The 23,279-nt window shown below is 37.7% G+C and overlaps 1 protein-coding gene across 2 annotated transcripts in view; it reads right to left on the bottom strand.

Annotated features, from left to right (window-relative positions):
* Positions 1-23,279, bottom strand: part of PLCE1 (phospholipase C epsilon 1) — a 166,845-nt gene that overhangs the window by 10,819 nt on the left and 132,747 nt on the right. For both annotated transcript variants that reach the window (XR_009959019.1, XM_062580694.1), the window contains exons 12-26: positions 22,488-22,610; positions 22,266-22,402; positions 21,602-21,840; positions 20,371-20,432; positions 19,888-20,053; positions 18,051-18,158; positions 16,811-16,927; positions 16,566-16,724; positions 15,283-15,412; positions 11,501-11,625; positions 10,669-10,786; positions 5,178-5,309; positions 2,898-3,185; positions 1,946-2,109; positions 779-1,040 (exon numbers count right to left, since the gene is read on the bottom strand). Coding sequence is in view for 1 of the 2 variants with exons in the window: in XM_062580694.1 (XP_062436678.1) it covers positions 779-1,040; positions 1,946-2,109; positions 2,898-3,185; positions 5,178-5,309; positions 10,669-10,786; positions 11,501-11,625; positions 15,283-15,412; positions 16,566-16,724; positions 16,811-16,927; positions 18,051-18,158; positions 19,888-20,053; positions 20,371-20,432; positions 21,602-21,840; positions 22,266-22,402; positions 22,488-22,610 (2,330 nt within the window). In the remaining variant the exon portion in view is untranslated. The remainder of the gene's footprint in view (positions 1-778; positions 1,041-1,945; positions 2,110-2,897; positions 3,186-5,177; positions 5,310-10,668; positions 10,787-11,500; positions 11,626-15,282; positions 15,413-16,565; positions 16,725-16,810; positions 16,928-18,050; positions 18,159-19,887; positions 20,054-20,370; positions 20,433-21,601; positions 21,841-22,265; positions 22,403-22,487; positions 22,611-23,279) is intronic.

Genomic DNA, 23,279 nt, shown 5'->3' with positions numbered 1-23,279 from the left:
AATACTGCATTAACACTCCTGTCTGGACAACAGCACAAGCCAAATCCTATGAACTGCTGAGGGTCTTGTGCGGCTTTTGGCATTCACCGTCAATACTCAAGCTATTTATACATGAAATATAGCTAAATAAAATCCAATTTTAAATATGAATGAAGTAAGTACAAAGTTTCTCACTGGAAAAATGAATATATATAGTCAGATCTTATCGGTTAAATCTGCTCTGTGGTGTTACAGTTGCATGAGATAAATCTGAAGCTGTTTTCACCATGCTGTTGAAGAGCTGCTGCTGCTGTTACGGCATCCCCCACAAGTTCCACAGAATTATTGCTGCTTGCTCGTCTTTCTTTTGCCCTTTTCCACTCTTCTTTCACCTCTTCTCCAGTGAAGGTTGCAAGCACTGTCATTCATCTCTGTCCTGGTGACCACTAATTAGGACAGCTAACACAGAGTGAAAGCACTCCGGCCTTCCTACAGTCCTGAGTGCTCACAACCACAGCTCAGGGTCTGGGCATTGCATACAAGGTGCTCCCACCTCGGCAACAGCAGGAGATGCAGTTCCATTCTGGGACTTGTTTTAAGTCACTGTGGCAGCTCCCAGGGAGGTTATTAGATCAGCACTAGATTGCTAGGGCAAAAAGTATGTTGCCTGATACTTGTTCCCTGTCTCCTCCAGAAGAAGTCAGCCAGCTGATTAAAAATATCCCTCAGGAAGGATTCAGTCTGCCAGGAGTCTGCTGGACCATTCTAGTACACAGTGTTACTACAAACTTTATTTTACCTCTCTTTAGAGCCTTTAGTGGAATGATTCTTTGAGCTGTTACAGCTGAGCTGTTATTTTCAACAACTGCAAATCGAAGAAAGACTATATCCTCAAAGTGAACCCGGAAAAGAAACTGTTCATTCCACATAGGGTTGAGAGTGTTGCGATGAATGGGTTTAGTGCGGAAGTGGCAGCTATCCAGAGGCATCCCAAGGACATCAATTTCAATGCATGGACTTCCTGTGCTATTGCTAGGACAAACATTCTGTCCAGACACAATCTGAAGCCGAGAAGCACACAGAGAAAATAATTAGTGGAGTAATGCTTTTCCTGTCACAATTCTTAACTAAATATTATCTATCATACTCCTAAGCACAGTTTGTTAGCATACTGATTTAATTACAACACTCCTATATTTTGGTAATTGCCAAAACAGTAATTTCAGGAGGAGAACTGCTTAAACCACATGCCATTGCTACAGTATCTTTCCTCTGAGAAAAGCATACCCTATATCATGACTGTAACCACTGAAGGCATTTGAAAGTTAATCCAGAAAGAATGTACTAGTAATGCAGTCAAAAGGATCGAATTTTCATCTCAGTTACTCTTAGGTAATGGCACTGACCTCTGGCTTGCTTTGGTACACACAAAAGAAGAACTCTTATGGATCTCAATTTTCTGAAACATTTCCTGGAAGCATTAGCTTCTTAGAATCCATTTTTTTTGCCATAAATCCATGAATAATATATCTTATTATATAACTTTTTAAAAATACGTATTTTAAAATTCATTACAGCATTTTGTCTCACAAATGTGTGAAACATCTGATCACATGTGTAATTTTACACTGTAGGGTATGTCCACTGAAAACGTTTTCAAGATTGGGTTCTGCCAAATATTGTAAAGGAAACAATGAAGTATCCATGAATACAAAACAACAAATAAATAAAATAAAGATTATCATTTTCTCCTTTCCCATCCAATTTCTTTTAGCTACACTGATCTTCAGAAGTACATTTTAAGTACTTTTTAGTACTTAAATGTACTTTTAAGTACATTTTTCAGAAGTAATTTTAAGTACAATCTTTTCATACAGGAGCATGACTGACATGCTGGTTTAAGACTGCAGTTACATGTTTACTTCTATCTATCTGGCTGTTTGAAATTCCATTTTAATGTACTTACTGTTAAAGAATATATAGCTGGTTCCTTGTTATCAAGATCTCTTTCTAGTGGACAAAATTGCTGGTACATTGAACAGCTTTTATCCCACAGAACAGGAGGTTTCAAAACATATCCGCAGCCACCATTAGCTTCAAACATTGCTGCATTAAGTTGCAGAGGAAGATCTGTGAAAGTAAGGCAGCCAAAACTGACAAACAGCAGTGGCACAGTGGAAAAACTGCAACAGTGAAGACAAGGACATGCTTTTAGTATCTTCTTTTGAATTACTTGTGTACTATAAATTAATGCTTGCTTTTTTTGAGCTAGCTGTAATTACGCAATCAATCTATACAATACTTAATTACATAAACCTGTAACAACAGTTCTTTTCTATCCTTTTCTGTTATCTTTCTCCAACTGCAGGACCACCTACACCTACTCCCTGAGAAGTTTATAGATATTTGCAGAATGAAAAAGCACCAACTGTAATAGCTTTGCAGACAACCTAACAGATCCCTTTTTTCCAAAAAGGTGAGAGAACACAAGATAGGGTAGAACATGGCACAAAAATTCTTTGACTAACATTAGAGCAGTTCCAAGAAGGCAACTCTAAAGAAAAATAGTTCAGAATCTTTTTATACTTGAAATTAGCAAAAATGGACAATGGCCACTGAAATCGGGGGAAAAAAAGCACCTTCCACAGTAATAAAAAAAAACTGAAGGTGCTGCTGGTCCAAGTGGCTTTGTGCTATCAGGAGATTTTCCAGCATTGGCATAAACTCCTGAGTTCTGGGATCCCTATTCTTAAGGATTATAGATTGTAATTGCGTGAATCAGGTTGTGCTGTGGCACAGGGACAGTTAAATCCCCTTACGATAGCAGGTAAAGAAAAATGTCAAATACAAATTCCCAGTTTAAGAAGGACTTGTATCATATTTAAAATGTGTAAAAACGTGCAGTATTCTACCCATACCATCAGTTTGGTAGTTAAGAGCCACGAGCTGTACGCCATGGAGCCAGAAGATAAGGGGATGGGGATTTGAAGAGTCGATGCGTGTGGCAGCAGGGTACATTCTCAGCAGCTGACAGGTGGTGTGCTGAATCAGTTTCTGAGAATACCGTCGGCACAGCCGCTTGGCAGCGTTCTCATTCAGTGAGGAGATATGGTAGCATTTAGGTGTCCTTATGATGGCACTGAGAGAAGCTGGTGAATTAAAAGAACAAGGATCTTCCCACGTCTGCCGCATCACATCAAAAGGACCTAGAAAATAAACAGTACTCACAAGTTATAGCTGCAGATACAGAGACTCCAAGAATTCGAAGTTTTCTAGTGAAGTATATGTTTATGCTTTGGCTATGGTGCAAATAAGGGATCCTGGAAAATGACACTGTTCAAAATGTATCCCGTTTCTTCTTACACAGTAAGAAGAGTTAATGAGAGAAAAAAATGTTTTAAGTATTTAAATTATACTGTAAGTAGATGTATTAAAAAACATTTTCATACAGAAGCATTTAACTGGCATTCCTGAATAACATAACTGTAGTAGAGATACTAGCCAAAGTGAATTTTAAATCTTAAACCTATTGCTTAGCAATACTTCCAAAGTATTACCGATGCAGAGACCTTTAAAAAAACAAACAAACAAACAAAAAAAATCCAAACCCCTTGAGCTTACAAAGGCCTGCTGCCTTACAGGCAGGAGCAGCATCTAAAGTACCAAAGCACTATAGAAGTGCTTTCCCTAGGAAGATTAAGAAAACACTTCATTCAATTGTGTTAGTTTTTGCAATTCCATTCCTAAATATTTAACTTTTCCCTTACTTTGCTTAGATATAAGCTCACTTAGATATAAGCCCTGTTAGGCATATAAAAAGTTGGATGATGCTACAAATACCACCACAAGAACCAAGTCCTTGAGAGGACTTCTTAGACTACCTGCTTTGAACACCGTATGAAGTGCTGCAGTGGCAGCAGACCTGCTGCAGTGCAGTGGTCCCATCTGGGCAATCTGAATTTCCTAAATTACATACGTAAGTTCCTTTTACATTCAATGGAAGCGAACAGGTACCCCAGAAGCCTGTAATGGCAAGAGTGATGCTATCTGAAGCAAGCAGATAGGAAGCCACAATCCTGACTCAGAGCCATGGACTAGGCATCTGTCAAAAAACCAGCCACAATAATCTTCTGGTCTGCTGAGAGGTAGCCTGGGGACGTCACCTCTTCGTAACAGCCCACAGGCTGGAGTACTCATAACCAAAGACCAAACTCCAAGTTTTATGGTTAGTCTCTGTAGATTTGAATTCGTACATAATATATCAGGAGAACACCCTACTCATCCCGCTGTAGGGTCTTCTGGGAGACAATACTCCATATTCTCTTATATACATTTTACATTAGGAACGGGGGCAATATTGAAATCCATCTGCTGATCTCCAAAAAGTCTAAAGTGCCATTAGAGTTCAGGGACAAATTCAGCAAAAAACTTAAGGCCACAAGAATTAAGTGCTAGAATTCTTCATTTTTAGGTCATTGGCCTCTAGAAGGGAATCTAGCCTGTCTGGTGCAGCTGTGCCACTGTGCTGAAAGAAACATACGGTGCTCTGAGACAGAAAAGGAGTACAAGAAAGGTTGCAACTCTCTAACTTTGTTAATGTCATTCACCTGAAAGGCAGAAGATCTGGGTCTCATCCATGCTCCGCAACACCTTTTGTGTACTTTTCTATGCACTTCCTTAATCTGTCTATATGCAGAAGTAGAACTTCCAAGATCACAAACTGCAGCACCTGTGGAGCTGAACACCTCCAAGGTGGAAGGGGGGGATCCCAGTATTACAAATTTGGACTTGGCTGAATTTTAGGCAACTAACTCCTACTTCAGACATTAACAATCTTTTTTCTGGATCCAGTCCAATAGTCCTACCTTCCAACTGTACTTGGAAAGAACATATTAATTCAGGTCTTCTAAGATGTAAACTCTAAGACGTACCATTCAAAATGTGTTTTAGTTTTGAATCATTCATGAATTAGGGTCTTTATAGTCCCAAGCAATTAATTCTATTGTAACATGCCATTACTATACAGTCAATTCTTTAGTTACAACAGTACTGTAATAGCTACCATGCTAATGAAAAACCTTCCAAAGTTCAACAGCTTATATATTGTAAAGTATTTGATCTTTAACAATGTGGTCTGGTACATGTGTTGGATTACAGAGTCATTCCACGTGACTGGTGAAAGATGATGCTAACTTTACCTTTTCCAGATGCTCTGGCAAGAGTTGCTGGCTCCCCAGGGCTTAGTCTGCCAGGACTGTTGCCAAAAATGGACTTCCTGCTTTTCCTTTCTTTTCCTCTGCTAGAGCCAGATGGGTTTAGAGTTGACAAGCCTGTTCCCATAAATGTAAAATAAATGAGCCAAAAAACATGACCAAGAGGGCATGACATTTTCCATCATTTTTTACATTATATTCTAAAAGACATGAATTTTCCTGCTATACAGTTCACAGGGCAAATTGTGTATTTTTCTGCATAATTTAATTCCAGCAACCTTACCTGCATATATACCTTTATATATGCACACTCATACATGCGTATTTTTTTATATTTATATATACACATACATACATCTATATAACATATATAAAAACATGTATGAAGCAACACAGAAAAATGTGTGTAATGTAACTTTTCTCCATCTTACTTTTTGGCTTGAGGAAGGTAGTGGCTCTGTCTCAAATCACTAAAAGGTCCGAACTAATACTAAAAAGTTCTGCAAAAACAGTCTCAATACATTCACTCTAAAAATTGTTTTAAAAAATCCTTTCTGCACAGGCAATAAAGCTCTGCAGTATTGAAATTTGTCTGAGTTATGGTATCTATATAATTAAATAAATATCAAAATACAATTTGAATATATAATAAAGGAAAACTCCAAAATGCAGTTGGTTAAACATAGCAGTTTAATCTTTAACTTAACCTAGTCTTTTCAGAGCTATCGCCTTAAGTTTAGAATTTGTATTTCAGTGATGGGAAATGGTGTGCAAAATCCATTAAACATTTGATGGCCAATATGTACACAAAAGTGGGGCTGGAAAGCTCTATTATAGCTATTATTCAAAATATACATTCCAGCAAAATAATCATTAAAATCATAATTTAAATCCCAGTAAAATAAATAATAGAGTCCCTTTAAGGTCAGTTTCTTTCTATTGACTTCAACAGACCACACAGTAGATTAAAACTAAAAACAAAGTCAAAATATGACACACACATAAGTGAGATGAGGAACGCTCTCAGAGCCCCGAGATGCATTTGTGATTTATAATATGAGAAAGTAAGTACGCACGCTATATAGGCCTAAGTGTCACTTGTAAGATGATCCTCGGTTTAATAAAGACAAAAATAGAACTCAATTTTCACTTTTAAAATTTAAATTTTTTTTTTAATTTTAAATCGTAAGAGGAGATGTCAGATTCTATTCTACTGAAATTAATCCACAGATGTACTTTTCCCATCTCAATCTTTACAGTATGTCTATATGTACTTAGTAAAGTTATGCTTATGGTTTCAGTTGGACTGCCTGTGCTAGTAAAATTTAGCATGTACATAAATGTTTTCAGGACTGGAGACTTACTGTCTCTTGGAGCCAAAACATACACATAAACAGCAGAAGATGGTAAAGACTGAGATCAAGGAATATGAACTGACTAGAAGAATGAGGAGTTACAGACTATGTGCTTCCAGAACTATTTAATCTCAGTTTTCAATGGATCAAATGGATTTGGCAAGCAAGATCCAGGTTTCAAAATCCTGTTGTGGAGACAGTCACTGAGGAAACAAACTAACCTCCTAAATCACTGGAGAGTGCAATACAAAACATCAGGGTTAGCTGAGCTGTATGTGATGGCTACAGGCTAAGCTGGGAGTTTTCTTTCAGCCTTTCCACAACACCTTTTGTGTACTTTTCTATGCATTTCCTTAATCTATCTATATGCAGCACCTGTGGAGTTGAACACCTCCAAGGTGGAAGGGGGAGATTACAAATTTGGACTTGGCTGAATTTTAGGTGCTTTGCACTTTGCATAAATATTTGCACTTTGCATAAAAAGGGCATGCTTTGCAAGTGACAAGCCTCCTCTCAGAGAGAAGCTCCATTTTTCACTCCAATTTAAATTCACTCCAAAATACAGCATCACCTATTCACAGAATCATAAAGTCATAAATTAATGGAGATTAGAAGACACAGGGAAGTTACCTGGTTCAACCCCCTGCTCAAAGCAGGAGCAACTTATATCCTGACATACTGCCACAATGACAGAGCAAGTCTTATTTCATATCTCCCTACAACCCCTAGAAGATATACTTCAGGTTACAGATTAGATACAATCCTATTGTTTTACTGCTTTCAGATTTTTAATCCAGAGGATGACAAACTCCCTTGTCCTTCCTATTCCAACAGGTTAAGATGCAATTGTTACCTTCTCACTGTGTGTCCACAGCAAAACAACCAACAGCCTGTGGGACTGAAGACCTCAAAAACAATCTACGATACATTTGCAGGGTGCCATTTTTTTATGCCCACACTAATTTCCAGCAAATTTATACCACAATGGTAGGTAAGTCTGATATAGTGGAGATGGTGACCAAATTTCACGTTGGTCAGCTTAGATGACACCCCACTCACTGCATGATGTCGTATAGATCCTATTTTAAAGCACCCATTAAAATTTCTCCGTTCATTATATAACATCAAGGCAGCAAGTCACGCACAAGTGAGTTACAGCAGGACTATGCTCAAGTACGCTTCATTGCTCTTGTCTTCAGGGACCCAAAAGAATGGGTCGTCATTATCTTAGACAGTGGTATGATGATATCCAACAGATGAAACTGAAGTTAGGCAAGAAGAGTAGGGGTCGAAAACCACTGAAACATGAGCTGTGGCAGGTTCCTCCTTTCCAGAAATTGTATAAACAAGGAATGTTTTTATTCTCCACACAGTAAATTATGTTTTGATGAGAGCCATCTGGGAAGTCTGTATTACTCAGTAGGCTAGGCTGGATGATCACAATTGTCATTGTCTTGCTTTATAGTCATAAATCAGTGATAATCTTCACAGACACATGCAATTATAAACACAGAATAGAGGTAAAAGGGGACAGGCGAAATAAAGTATTTATATTAATGATCAGCCACTAGTAAAAATTCTGCCCTCCCTTTCTCCAAAACTCTTGCAGCTTCTCAGTTGGAAAAGAAACTGGCCCACAGATCTACATAGCCATGGGTCTACTGGCCTTGTTTTCATTATTAATTGACAATATTGGGATACAGCAGTGGAACAGAGGCATGCACTGTGTTTGTGCCCTCCAGCTGAGCAGAGATTAAATCAATAGCACAGTGAGCTTACATATCTACATCCACTGCAGAGAAGACATTATTTGTCTCAAGAGAGGAAATATATACAAATTTATTGGAAAACTGATTTCTATAGCTTCATGTGTTCAACTGTGAAAGGAATTCATTTTCTTAGTTGTTCTGTTCTTGTTCTAATTAAAGCAAGAGGAAGTAATGTGATATGGAAAGCAAGTCTTTTTTTTTTCCTAATTGAACTTACATTAAAAACTTGAAATATTTTGAAGTTATTTTAGAACATCAGAACTTCTTTGTGTGTTAAAATGTTTGGAACAACTTAAGCTATCTCTGTTTAATCTTTAGTATCATTCCTTAAAAGAAAATATTTTATTTGAAAGATATCACATTGCAGATTTCATTAAAAAGGGAGTATCAAATTTGAATTTTTTAGAAATTATTATTGTTACATGTAACACCTACAATTCTTAAATTAGTAAAGATTATGAAAGTAAGTCTTTCCATTTTTCAACATGTTTATCTTGCATATTTGACTCTATTTTATGTTTTGTTAGCTTTCCTGATCTGACCATAGCTCTATTTGTATAAGATCATGACTTTCCAGGATTGTTGATATTTCCATGGAGAGCCATTCCATTAAAAAGCCTTTTTTCACTCAAAACATTAAACACATCAATAAACAATATATTCTTAATTTATAAGAATTTATGTACAATATTTCAGTCACAACCTACTCATCCTCATGTTTCAGTACTGAACAAGCAACTATCAGTGATCTCCTTTTCAGTTACTACCTCTCCTTCTCTTCTGCTAATATTATTCTTCCTACTGGGTAGGTAGGGGTGTGTGTGTGGGGGGTGGGGGGGTGTCTCTGTCAGTCTGTATCCCCAATCAGCTGCCCTTGCCCACCCCATGAAAAGGCTGTTAACTTTGCCTTCCTCCTTCCTAAACTGCCCTCGCTAATCAAGCAGGCAGATCACAGAATCATAGAATCAGTAAGGTTGGAAGTGACCTCTGGAGATCATCTAGTCCAACCTCCCTGCTCAGCAGGGTCACCTAGAGCCTGTTACACAGGGTTGCATCCAGGTGGGCCTTCAAGATCTCCTGGGAAGGAGACTCCACAACCTCTCTGGGCAGCCTGTGCCAGGGCTCCGTCACTCTCACAGTGAAGAAATTCCCCCTCACGTTCAAGCAGAACTGCCTGTGCTTCAATTTCTGCCCATTGCCTCTTGTCCTGTCACACGGGGCAACTGAAAAGAGTTTGGCCCCATCCCCTTGACACCCTCCCTTCAGGTACTTGTACACATTGATAAAATCCCCCCCTCAGGCTTCTCTTCCCCAGGCTAAACAGGCCCAGCTCTTACAGTCGTTCCTCGTAGGGCAGGTGCTCCAGCCCCCTGATCATCTTTGTAGCCCTATGCTGGACTCTCTCCAGTAGCTCCATGTTTCTCTTGGACTGGGGAGCTCAGAACTGGACACAGGACTCGAGATGAGGCCTCCCCAGGGCTGAGTAGAGGGGCAGGATCACCTCCCTCGACCTGCTGGCAAACACTCTTCCTAATGCACCCCAGGAGACCATTGGCCTTCTTGGCCACAAGGGCACATTGTTGGTTCATGGTCAATCTGTCATCCACCAGCACTCCCAGGTCCTTCTCTGCAGAGCTGCTCTCCAGTAGGTCAGCCCCCAGCTTGTACTGGTTATTTTTCCCTAGGTGTAGGACTCTGCACTTACCCTTGTTGAACCTCATGAGGTTCCTCTCCGCCCAACTCTCCAGCCTGTCCAGGTCTCTCTGTATGGCAGCACAGCCCTCAGGTGTATCAGCCAGATGATGCAAGTGAATTCAGAAAGTCTGCATTTCTCCCACTATCACCCCAGCCCACTACCCCAACAGCTCCCCTCATATCCGTTTAGGAAAGGACAGAAAATGGGGAGCACAGGCAAAAGTGCAACATGCCAAACTGTGCCCACTTAAACCAATCTGACAAGCGTTCTTCCTGCAAGGTTTTATTCTCATTCTCAGCAAGTTTTTATTCTCATTCTCAATTCAGTATCTCTGTACATGGAAACTCAAAGCTTTTATGATACAGCTTTCTCTCATCTGTCACTCACACAGCACTAAGATAACTATTCTCTAAGTCATAAAGACTGAGAAATTTCAAATTTGTAAACATTTTTATATGACAAATGGTATGTCTTCACATAATGAATTTATGCATATTACTTCTCAGCCAGGAGCTATTATGTAGACTATCAGATCTTCAAAAAGAAGGCTAAACTACTTAAATTTTGAAAAGCTTGTACTAAATAATTCAAAACACAAATATTATAGCCTAAAGAATTAGAAGGTTTAAAGCAATAAAACAGGGAAGTATACTTACCTGGAAACTTTACAGCTTGACAGTATATGACCAGATCTGATAGCTCTGGGGCTATCTGTCTGCTTTCCTTCTTATTCTGTGGAAGATAAAATTCTTCATCCAGTTCCATATCATAAACCTAAGTGACAATTTCAATAACATATAATAATAGCATTACGGAATATGAAGGTATTCTAGCATATGATGTTAATATCTTTAAAATCCTTTATCTCATTGCTCCTGTATGGTTTGCTGTCTTTACCTAACAGATCTCTTGTGCAGGTTCATGCATTAACCTGCCACTGATACTAGGATAATATGCAAAGACCTCAGTCATGATCTAGTCTACAAAAATTTAGACAAAAAGGATGCATGTTCAGGAGAAACTACAATTTACTAAACAACAATGCAGGTGTTTAATTTTCTGACTATTTAATGTATGGTAACATGGATATACATCTCATGGTTCCATATTTTTAAGTTATTTAGATACACAGAAGTGCTGAAGAGTCTCATGAAATCTTCAGATCCTAGATATCTAAAGCCCATCAATGTCAATGGAAATTAGATACACAAATAAACTTCAAGATTTAGCTACAAAAATGTTTTCCAATGAGAATGACTACAATTAAAATTTTAAACCAAGTGGCCTGGACACAGAATAATCTGAGGACTCTTCTTGAACAGTATATTGATTTTTTTTCTACATAATCCATTTTCTCTTTTGCCTAATGCCTTCATTAAAGTGCATTTGCCATCTGATGTCTTGGTTACCTAAGCAACCTAAAAGCTTTTGAAGCTTGTTACATACAAAAGTGTGGCAGAGAAGGAAGAGGGAAAAAAGCAGTACTACCTTTCCTTTATTACTGTAAGTAGCACAATCAGCTTTCTTTATTCTTTTGGCAGTCTCTTCATTATATTCAAACTGCAGCTTATCACTTGATAATTTACTCTCAGGTCGGTCTTCAAGAATGTTATCTAAAAATCAATGGGATTTTAATAAGCATAAAGCCAAATAATTTCAACTGGAAATTTGATTTCAGTTAACAATATTTGTGGATAATGCTGTGAATATTATCTGAATAACCAGATGGCAAAATAATGCATTTACTGGTCAAAGCATTCTGCTTTAATATTAACTTTCTACTTAAAAAATTAAGGCCTGACTTTGGTTAATACACCGCACTTTTTTGAAAGTCAATCCTTTTGTGCTCACAAGATGCTTACAACAAAATCATCTAATAAATTAAAAATTTCTTCTTCAAGCTTGCCATCTGAAAATAACTAAGCAGCATCTGTGAACAACAAATAATCACATATGTTCAAATAATTTAACCATATCAAACATGTACATGTTTTCATACATTAAGTTTTTATTCCCTTCTCCTTATGTTCACTGTGCATAAACACACATATATTTTTTATTTGTAGAGAAATTCCTCCTCAAAGCTACATATTTACTGCAGTATAATACAACTACTGATTGGTCTTTCTGAACCAAAATATTATAATTGTCTGTCACAAAAGGAATGTTTTTTATTCATTGCTGATACGCTGACCATATTTTTTTGATTCATAACCAGTGTTGCACATGCAATCTTCTAATGGTTCCTGACCAGCTAATAATGCCACATAAAATATCTGATATCTGATCATATTTTCAGGATGAAGTAGAAACCATAAATTCACACTGATGCTTTTAACAAGCTGGAAATGCAGTGCTGATTTCATGCAGTTAAAATGCTCAACCAAATGGCTGTTACCTTCCTGGCTGTTAGCAGCAGGAGAAGCATTAAGGACATCAGCTACAGGGAAACAGAGTCAAAGAGGGAATAAGAGTAAAGGAAATTAAGATCTACAGCCAGAGAAATGAAAATTAAGTGTCAGTTTTAAAACAACTATTAGCCTTATGCAAAAACTAATGTATCAATAAGGAAAATAAAATTAGCCTTATGCAAACCTAATGTATCAATAAAGAAAATAAAACTGAAAATCTTTAGAAATGTTACAGACTATTATTTAGATTAGTTTTGCCAAAATATTAAAGCAATTAAAAATCCCAAAGAATACTCATTGTAAGAAAGCAGTAAACCATGCCATAGATTCCTTCATGTATTACAAGGTGTGAATGTTTGCTACTGGCTTCAGATTTTCAGTCCTTCTCTTAATTACAACATTGCTCAAACATTACTTACTGAGTTAGGTCATAGTATTTCCTTGTGAACATGTTAACAAATGTCTAAGTTTTTCACAGTAATTTTCACAGAAGCTATCTCTGTGCTGTCCCACACAAGGAGAACTCTTCAGCAGCCAGTTGGAGAAGGCACCACAACCAGACCCATAAATTTTGTTATCATCTTAAATAATTCTGCTATCCTACAAGCACTGCCAGGTCCTGAAGTGCATTTGCGAATTTTGTGATTTTTTTTTAATCGCTAACAGAGAAGCAAATAACATAAATAAGGGACAGACTGGAAAGAAGTCCTGTGCTGCAGCGCATGTTCAACCCTTGCATCTTTTCTAAATGTAGTGTGTAACACTTACACAGGCACTCATTTGACTTCAAGGATCAGCGAGTGAAGTATTTCCTTCCTTGGCTAGGAGAACATGCTCAGCTTGTCAGACCAATCGTCTGTCTAACTCAGTGGTCCATTTTTGACAGTGGCCCCAGGAGATGCTATTTAGGGAGAGCACCCAACCCCTAGGTATGGTCCATTCCCCTTGTATCACCCCAAATCCTCAATCACTGGATATTAGGGATACTGGAGGATACTTTACAGCCTATGACATTCATTTATAAGCCTGTGGTCCCCAAATTTGTCCAGTCCTTTTCTGAATCTTCTGACACTGTCTGCCTCCAGAATTTCCACTAGCAGCAAATTACAGAAGTTTACTACCAGCTGCATAAAGAAGTACTTCCTTTTACCTGTTTTGAACTGATCTCACTGCATGCTTCCTAGAACTAGTATTGGGGGAGTTACTAACAGTTCTGTACTCCCCTTACCACCACTTTATGATTTTGTTAACCTTTGTCAAACTTCCTCCTCAGTCTTTTCCTCTCCCAACAAAGAATTCTAGCCCTTTTAGACTCTTATTGTAGGGCCAGGCCTCATTCTCTTTTTTGTTTGTCCTTCTCCCAAGCTTCTATAACCCCACCATACCCTCCTTGAGATCTGGACACCAAACTGCACATAGAACTCAAGTTGTGGAACATCAAGTTTTTATATACAAGCAAAGATACTGTTTTGTTCGCAATACTGTTCCTAACAATGCCCAATATTTTACTAACGTTTTCGGCTGTCATTGCACAGCAAGCTGATGGTTTCAGGGAACCTTCAGTCACTCTAAGATCTCTTTTCTGAATTGTTACTTGCAGTTTTGACCTTGGAATCATTCAAGTATAGTTTAAATTTAATCCTCTAGATGTGCTACCTTACATTTACCTATACTGAAGTGTATCTAACTTTGTTGCCCACTTGCTGTTTTATGACCCGTTTTCGGAGGTATTTGCCATTGTTTCTTGCACATTGTGAGATTTCACTGCTGCCTCTTTGGCCAATACACCTTTTCCAAACACACTGTGATCTACTTTGACAGATGCCCCATAGCACCAAAAAGTACAAAAAGATGTATATCCTCACCACAGCTGCCTCACTCTGACATACATCATCCTTCCTTCACCAGTACTTGCATCAGGCATTTCAGGCTGAACTTGAGCAACTGAAGATGTGGTGGAAGCTACTAACTGCAATATTTTTTTATCATCTCTGGCATGCTAATCATGTATCCAATCTACTGTCTAGTAGATTTATTTAAATCACTACTGAAGGCAGATTTATGCTAAGCAGCCAGTTCTTGAGGGCTCTGATAGCTGAAGCAGGGATTTTAACCTCCCTGCTATTCCTGCTTTGTGTGCAGTGACTTCTGGGAAAGAGGAAGCCTGGACAGCACATAAATCTACAAGGCACGTCAGTAAGGCATCCCTGCCATTTTTTCACTGAGCAGTTAAAACTTTAATAAACCCATTGTCTCTTTATTCCCTGTCTACTTGCATGAATCAAGGGCACAGCAGCTTCTCCAACTTTACCACGAAGTGAACAGCTTATGCTGAAAGTGCAGCTAAGACAGGCTCTTCAGGGGTCTCTGGGATTAAAGAGTAGTCAGGGAGGGCTTTGCAGAATCTGCATGTTGGATTGATCTAATGGCAGTCAAGCAGGTAGCAAGTACTAAGCCTGCTGTCAATCTTGAACTTCTAGGTGTCTGAACTCCTTTGGAAATGAAATACAGGTGAACCCAGCTAGACTACATTACATTAATGAACATGATCATTTTTGCATAATTTAAGATGAATATAAAAATAATTTATAAAGACTATAATTTAGTATACATTGCACAATTAGAACATTTAACAGTTGGAGATAAACTAATGCTGAAGTCCTCTACTTGTTCAAATTATTTTCACAGTAGTAAAGACTGCACTGAGGCACCACACAGGACATATAATCTATCTTCCTCTCACAAGTTAAGATCAGTTTATCTATATCATTTCTGAACAAGGACTAGGATCAGATTTAAATGCCTTATTGCTACAGTTCTCTAGTAACAACACTGCAATAAATAAATGCATATTGTTACCATCTGAGAGAGATTCATAGTCATAGTCATATTCATCCTCTTCATCTTCTTCCTCTTCATTGGTAGATGTGGGATTGCTAGCAGTACCACCATTGCTAGCCTGTGCTTGCATATGTGCCAGCTGATGAGCCTACAGCAACAGAACCAACCACTTACTACATTAGTGGTAAGTAATTTTAAAAAGCACAGGTTTTCTTCATTATTTATATCTTATTTATATGAAAGCACTGAAGAGCTAAAATGAGAGGTAAATGAAATTATCAAGATTAAATATAATTGCATTAGTAGAACGACACACAGTAAGATATGAATCTTGACTGATTACGGAAAAATGTCTCCGTTGCACATTATTCAGGGTAAGGGTCTTTTTCCAGACTGCGATATTTTGTTTTATGCAGTTTAAACCTTGTTAAAAGATGAAGAATGTCCACATACTGGTATTACCATTGTGATTTACTTATTCTGATATAAGCATACTTTATATATATATATGTGTGTGTGTGTGTGTGTATACACCCACATATACACACACACACACCTTTTATATATATACACACACACACACACACACATACACGTATAAGGATATATTTAAGGTGTGTATATATATATATATAAGGTATAACTGGGAACATTTTTCTGCAAGGAAAACTCCTAAATCTCAGAAGAAAAGTAACACTTTTTACCTCCTAGTAACTATTAAACTGTGTTTACAGTTTGGCTAAGAGGAATTAGATTTCAAGGAATTACTCTAGTTGCTTACTATCCATACAAAATTGCCACAAGCTGAGTCCACCCGAGATGCAGCTGCGGCTTTCTAGAAACCAAAAAATACTTCATGTAGGTATGTAGGTATATACCACTACTTGAATAACATAAAAAGAAAGTAAGAAGGCTTAATTCAAAAGAAGAAACACAGTAGTGTTTTGAAAATTATTACAAGCAAATAGAATATACTGGACACTTATCATCATTTCTCAGTAAACACTGAATAACACATCCACTACTTTGAACAAATATGGTATGTGGTGCTAATCAGAATCTTATGGAATATTCTAGAAATAAATACACTAAAATTCTGTGATGGTGTATCTGTACCTTACTATGTGGCTTCTCTATTTACGTTCAAGTGTTGCAAACCACTGGGAGTCCCCCAAGTATGAATATGCATCGATTATTCTGCTGTACATACAGGAATTTCCCCCTCCCCCCCCCCAAAAAATATAAATTATTTCTAACAAAAGTTCTAAGAAAGGTTTCCTGCTATTAAGGAAGGTCTATACCTTTTGTTTCAGTATATCCACTGGTGTCTGATGAGCTTTTAGCTTCTTGTTTTTAAGCAGGATTTTTCTTTTCAATTGGCCAGGTGAAGGAAGCATGGGATCATCAGAAAAGTCACTCTCAAATAAAAACTTTGTTACCAGCTTATCTCCAAATACACTCTGAAATATTGAGAGCACGTGAGATATTATAAAAAATCTCCAGGCATGCACTTGCTCAGAATAATTTAGTACAGTCCGTGGCCTACCTTGAAAATTTCAGCCATCTTGCGCTGCTGAGGCAAAGAACAGTGGTTTTCTATGGATATGATAATTGGCATGTCAGAGGTGATAAAGGCATTGCGATTGATCGCTTCAACTACCTCCTATGAGGAAGAAAGATTATTTTAAGAATATATTATTATTTTGCAGTATTCACTTAACTTATTACTAGCTGAAAGGGGAGAGAAGGCATCTGTTTTCTCTCCAAAGAAGAAAGAATCCACAATTTGCTTCCAAAAGCAGAACTTCTATATATCAGCCTAGCATTGTGTTACAGCAAAACTGAATACAGGTATTTACAGTAATGTTGAAAATAAAAGTGCAGAAACTTATAATACATATGCTATAAAAACTAATTTGAAAAGTATAAAGTTTATAATTGAAGTGTTCTCATTTTCTCATGGAGAGGAGTTTTCATGAAGTACTATGTAGTTTCTAACCAATATTGTTGGCCTATTAGGATTTGTATTCTTCTAGGAGAATTTTCTATTTCATCAGAGAAAAAAAAATACTAATTTCTTTTCACTTTTCATAGAATCATAGAATCAGCAAGGTTGGAAGGGACCTCTGGAGATCATCTAGTCCAACCTCCCTGCTCAGCAGGGTCACCTAGAGCCTGTTACACAGGGTTGCATCCAGGAGGGCCTTCAAGATCTCCTGGGAAGGAGACTCCACAACCTCTCTGGGCAGCCTGTGCCAGGGCTCCGTCACTCTCACAGTGAAGAAATTCCCCCTCACGTTCAAGCAGAACGGCCTGTGCTTCAATTTCTGCCCATTGCCTCTTGTCCTGTCACACGGGGCAACTGAAAAGAGTTTGGCCCCATCCCCTTGACACCCTCCCTTCAGGTACTTGTACACATTGATAAGATCCCCCCTCAGTCTTCTCTTCCCCAGGTTGAAGAGGCCCAGCTCTCGCAGCCGTTCCTCACAGGGCAGGTGCTCCAGCCCCCTGATCATCTTTGTAGCCCTATGCTGGACTCTCTCCAGTAGCTCCATGTTTCTCTTGGACTGGGGAGCTCAGAACTGGACACAGGACTCGAGATGAGGCCTCCCCAGGGCTGAGTAGAGGGGCAGGATCACCTCCCTCGACCTGCTGGCAAACACTCTTCCTAATGCACCCCAGGAGACCACTGGCCCTCTTGGCCACACGGGCACATTGCTGGCTCATGGTGAACTTGTCATCCACTATCCAGATCTTTTAATTTCTTTATGCAATTACCACTATACCTTAAAAGAGATCTTAGTAGTAAGAGTGTGCCCGTGATAAATGATAGGCATCCCATCATCGCCGTCCCAGCAGTCTAATTCTACACTTCTGCAGCCTTGTAAGAGAACCTACAACACAATTGAAAAATGTGAGCACCTATGAACCATAGTCCCACATCGAATCCTAAGACAGATATTGCACAGCTAAATGAAAGCCTAATAATTCAGAGAAAGTCCTGGAGGAAGCAATCTCTCTGGAATAAACACAGTCCATAGAAGCTACAGTCTCCGGCTAACTGCATTGCCCAGGTTGAGAAACAGTGAGAAAATTAAGAAGAAAGCATTTATGTCCTTAGAAGAAAATAAAATGAAACTTAGAAACTCATGGTACTTCTGTAGGACAAAAGGAAGCTGTTCACAGAAAGTGGTTCTTACTGCATAGGTTGATGTCCTCAGGGACAGAAACATTTCCATATTTCTAGCTACAAGAGAAGTCCGAAAGCTACATGGCAATGTTTTCCTGGTTGCTACCATGACGGTTTCTGGGCATGGCAGCTGCAGTTTGTTTGCTGATTCTATTTTCAGGTGTGGGTTTTTCATTTGTTTGGGTTTTTTTAATTTGTTTTATAAGAGGAGGTCTGAAAATAATTTCTAGCAACTCCTTACATGACGATAATTGGAACAAGAATGTACCATTGCTTAATGACATTACACTGGATTTACGTCCATCCTTTTTCACTGAAAGCCCTACTTGCTAGAAGACCACTGAAGAAAGCAGGAAGACAGAATGGAAACAAGGAGAAGCTCCGGGCTTTTGACGGATGGGTTATCTTATTATTGCTATTGTTGCATGACTGTCCCTGAAAAAGTTATCTTTATTAAAGTTAAATATTTCATTAAAAACAAAGCTCTCCACAGTCAAAGTCATCTCTAACAAAAACATATATGACTAAGGAAAAATTTACTTCTCCTATCAAAATCTGAATAATTTGATTTCAGGCAGATGCATCAATGGTCAACACACCACCACTCCCCCAAGAGTGCGACACACTGAGCCAGAAGAGAGTGTCCTCCTTCCCCCCAGGAATGACTACTTGTGGGTCAGTAAGCAGCTTTCCCACTCTTCTCCTCCTTAGTAATTGCATTACTCTATGCAATCACATTATTCAGGTTTTCCTAACACAGCCTCACTCCTCTGTCTTAAAACTTTAAGAGAAGAACTCAAAGAGACTCCAGGTGAACCCTTCCTAATTTAATGAACATGGTGAGTCATTAACATTGAGAGTAATGAAAACACTGCTCACAGGAAGTTTGATGTTTTCGCTAGCACTTGGTAAACACAAAGACAGACAAACATATATACAAACAAACTCTGAACCACAAGCCCTAGGGAGAAACTGTTCTTTTCCTGTTCACCACCAATTAGGCATAAAGTCTAAAAAAACTGTAGAATATTCCTAGAAGTAATGTTTTTAGAAGTTATAGTTCTGTTTGAAATTTCTTTGCAGTGCAATGTACAGTATTTGAATACTGTTTTTGACATCTGAATGAACTAAAATATTAGATCAGTTTTTCCTGTGGGAAAGTCTAATTATAGTAAGTTGGGTCAGACTGACTAGTGTCTAAAAGCTATGAACCTCAAACTAAACTTTTTTTTTTTTTTTTTTTGCCTTAGAGAAGGCATTTGAGCACAACTGCACTCACAGGCAGCTTTCCCACACATCATGTTTTCCAACATTTTACAAGCAGGGGCTTAGAACATTTAGATTTTCAAAGTAGAAAAGTCATGTTTCTGTGACTTGCTGGTTAAACAAACAAGTTCATATTGAAAACTATGCAATGATCTAATCCTGTATACCTGGCTGTAGAGCTCTACCGAGGATTCCCCTTTAAGCTGATGGCCAGTAAGGTAAGTATTGTGTGAAGATTCAATGTAATAATATGACAGTGGAAACTGCAATTCCTCAGCATTCTCTTGTGACTCATCGTTTTTGGAGGCAAAGTTGTCTTTATCCATCAAAAATCTAGAGGTGAGAAGATGTGAGGAAATTTTATGCTGTGCCGAGTATTTTGTGAATGTCATGTCAAGCAAACATCAATATACTGGTACCAACTTTATATATATATATAAAATTATATAATATTATATAAATTTATATATATAAAATTAACACATACATATATATGTTAATTTTTATATTATTGTAATATATGATTAACATATACTAAATTACAAGTAACATACATATTATATACGTATTTATTTATATATATATAAAAATATATAAATATATATATATATATTATATATAAAATAATAAAAATTAACATAATTAATTACCTTGCAAATCCTTCAAAAGACAGTAGCCCTTGCTGACACATATTCACACTGGGTTCAAATTTCTGTAAGGAAGAAAAAATTTAAGAGATTACACCACAATTTTTATAATAATGCTTTTTGAATATTTTTATAGCTTGTACATCAATGGAATCAGTCAGTACCCAAAAACAGTATTTATGTGGTTTAAGTAGTTAAGTGTCTGCAGTATGCTCATACTTGCTTTACAAATTAGTTAACAAGTATATTAAGCTAATAACTGCAGAATCATAGAATCATTCAGGTTGCATTGTGAAGTCATCTAATCCAACCTCCGGTTCAAAGCAGGGTCAGCACTTACGCAAAAATTAAAAAGGATCTGTAATCATGGACCCGTCTCCTATCCGTTGTGCTTAAACAGAACACATCATCATCTTGAATAAGAGAGAGAGGTAAGGTGCAGTACTTTGATGTTTCCTTAGGATTTCCATCTTTTAAACTTTGCAAATTTATATTGCATGCACTTGCCTGATAGTTGAAATATACAGTCTTTTAAACTTTGTTAACTCTTAACTTTGTTCAACAGGGGCTTAATTTTTGATTATATTAATCATGCATTCTTGGAGGAATTAAAAATTTACAGCAATGTTTTCAATCACTTCAGCCATTGTATGTATAAGTATATAAGATGTGCTTCTGGAAAATTACTCTGAGAGGATGAATGTTTTAATTAAAGGCTGTAATAAAATATATGAAACAAAATAAAAATATGTGGAAATGGTGTTGTTTCAGGATGACATTGCAAGTTAGGGATAAGTTGTATCAAAGGTGGTCACAGATAAGGAAAAAACAAGGCAATGGCACGAATAATGTTTCCAACTTTTTAATGTTGCTTTCCACATAAAGCACTCATAGCCAATAAGACTACTTATTCACCTCAAGTTATTTTTTTTTCTTTATAGACATATTTATGGACATCTGCACAGGTTTACAGCCCATAATAAACATAATATTACATTTTAAATTTATCACGTAGAAATAAGGAGGACAAAGTAAAACACTTGGTCTCTTGCAACAAAACTACTGGGCACATTTACAGAATGACTTTCCAGCTAACTGCAGAGACCACATTAGTCTGAAAGGACATATCCACATACCTATAGTATTCTGAATTCCAGGCAGACAATACTGACAGGAGAAAAAGAAGGAACAAGTGTCCTAGCATAAGGAATTGTAAGACGTTTTTATTACAGACCTGGATAATACTGAGGATTTCATCGTAAGTGCAGTGTTCTCCTTGGCAGTTCACTAAGAAGTCATTTAGCTGCTGGATGCCCACTCCAAATACTCCCAGTGATGTGCTCTCAACTCCAGTACCATTAGTTACAATACTGGCAGCAGCAATAGCATCAGATATTTGCCTCTGATTATCTGATAGCTGCTGCCTACTCTTAATGAACAAACCAAGGTCTGAAACATTCCTAGTCAACAAATCTAGAAGAAAAAAGAAAAAAAATAGCACTAATGTACAGTTCTTCTTCCAGGTAGAGCAAATTTACAGGGAAAGCAGATACAAAACAAACCAACCACAGATGACAGTCTCTTCATTTCTCCTCTTTACTTTTGCTCACTATTTTAGCCTGCCCTACAGCAGATTGCAGAGTTTCTGCCTGACCACATACTGCCTGTGAAGGGCTCAGCCTCTCAGCAAACAATTTTATACCTCTCCTATACCAGTTACAAATACATCTAATACAAAACAGGTATACTTTTCCTCCTTTTAATTTCTGAAGTACCATGCAGATTTGGCAGCAATACTATGTACTTAAAATTATAATTTGTTGCCCTTTGCAAGACAGACTGAGACACTTTTTTAATGTCAATAACTGAAACTGTTTATTTTCTTTTTTTTAACACACCTAAATCAGGCTGGAATCCGCTGCTATTTTCATCGATCTTCAAGTTAGTATAAAGTGGAGTAGGCTCTAGCCCAGATCGATTGCACGGTACTGCATAGACATCAAAAAGGTCTTTAAGATCCTTCCGGCTGCGAACACTGTGAAAACAGTTGGCAAGTTCAATTTTTGCTCTTTTGTAAACTTGGGTGAATGAGGTCAATACAAAATAAAAATGCATTTTACCTGAAAGATTTGAAAAGTTCTACGAATTCCACAAAAGTCATGTTACTATCAGAAACCATGAAGTTCTGAAACCCCTTCATTCCTCCTTTAACTCGGCCATGCCAGCTACTGCTGCTCCGTGTGCTAAATCAGAAAGAGACTGCTGTAAGATTGGTTACATTTAATTTACTCATACTGAAATATTATGCATCACTGCATTAACAGCTTATTTGTGGTTCTTAATGTATGTATTATCAAATTTTGAAAGAAGAAAAAAAGCAGTATCTTATGGTGTGTATAGTGACACTTTATACTTTCTTTTCTCATAGTGGCCCTTCATTTCCCTCAAGACAACTGTAAACTTTGCCAGAAATGTAAAAGCTATTCAAAACTCTTTGTTGTGCAGAAGGGCCTGATTTAAATGGCACAAATAAAAGCTTTCTCATTTTCTCTTTTAACAAAAAAATGCCAGCATTCCTGTACCACAAGCTTTAAAAAACATGTCCTGTTGTTTACGAGCATCATTAAAGACTTGCTAAGAGGGAAATTAACAGAGATACAGAACTTCTTAGAGCTCTGTGCTAAGAAAAATAAATAACATTCTAACTGGATATAGATTTCCTAGCACTCAACCCTCATTATTTCCTAGCCACATGTCTTTCCAGATACTTCCCCAAAACAGTCTGGAGTATAATCAGATAGCTCAGAGACAGGACAAGCCGGGCCTTTTTAGGCTTTATAGTATCCTCTGGAGACCATCTCCTTCTTAAAGAAACAAGGTTCTTGGGATTTCCTTCTTTCAGCTTCTTGAGC

This window comes from Rhea pennata, chromosome 7, assembly GCF_028389875.1.
Source record: "Rhea pennata isolate bPtePen1 chromosome 7, bPtePen1.pri, whole genome shotgun sequence".
Taxonomy (NCBI): domain Eukaryota; kingdom Metazoa; phylum Chordata; class Aves; order Rheiformes; family Rheidae; genus Rhea; species Rhea pennata.
The sequence above is the reverse complement of the archived record's forward strand: the minus strand, read 5'-3'. Positions and strand labels throughout refer to the sequence as shown.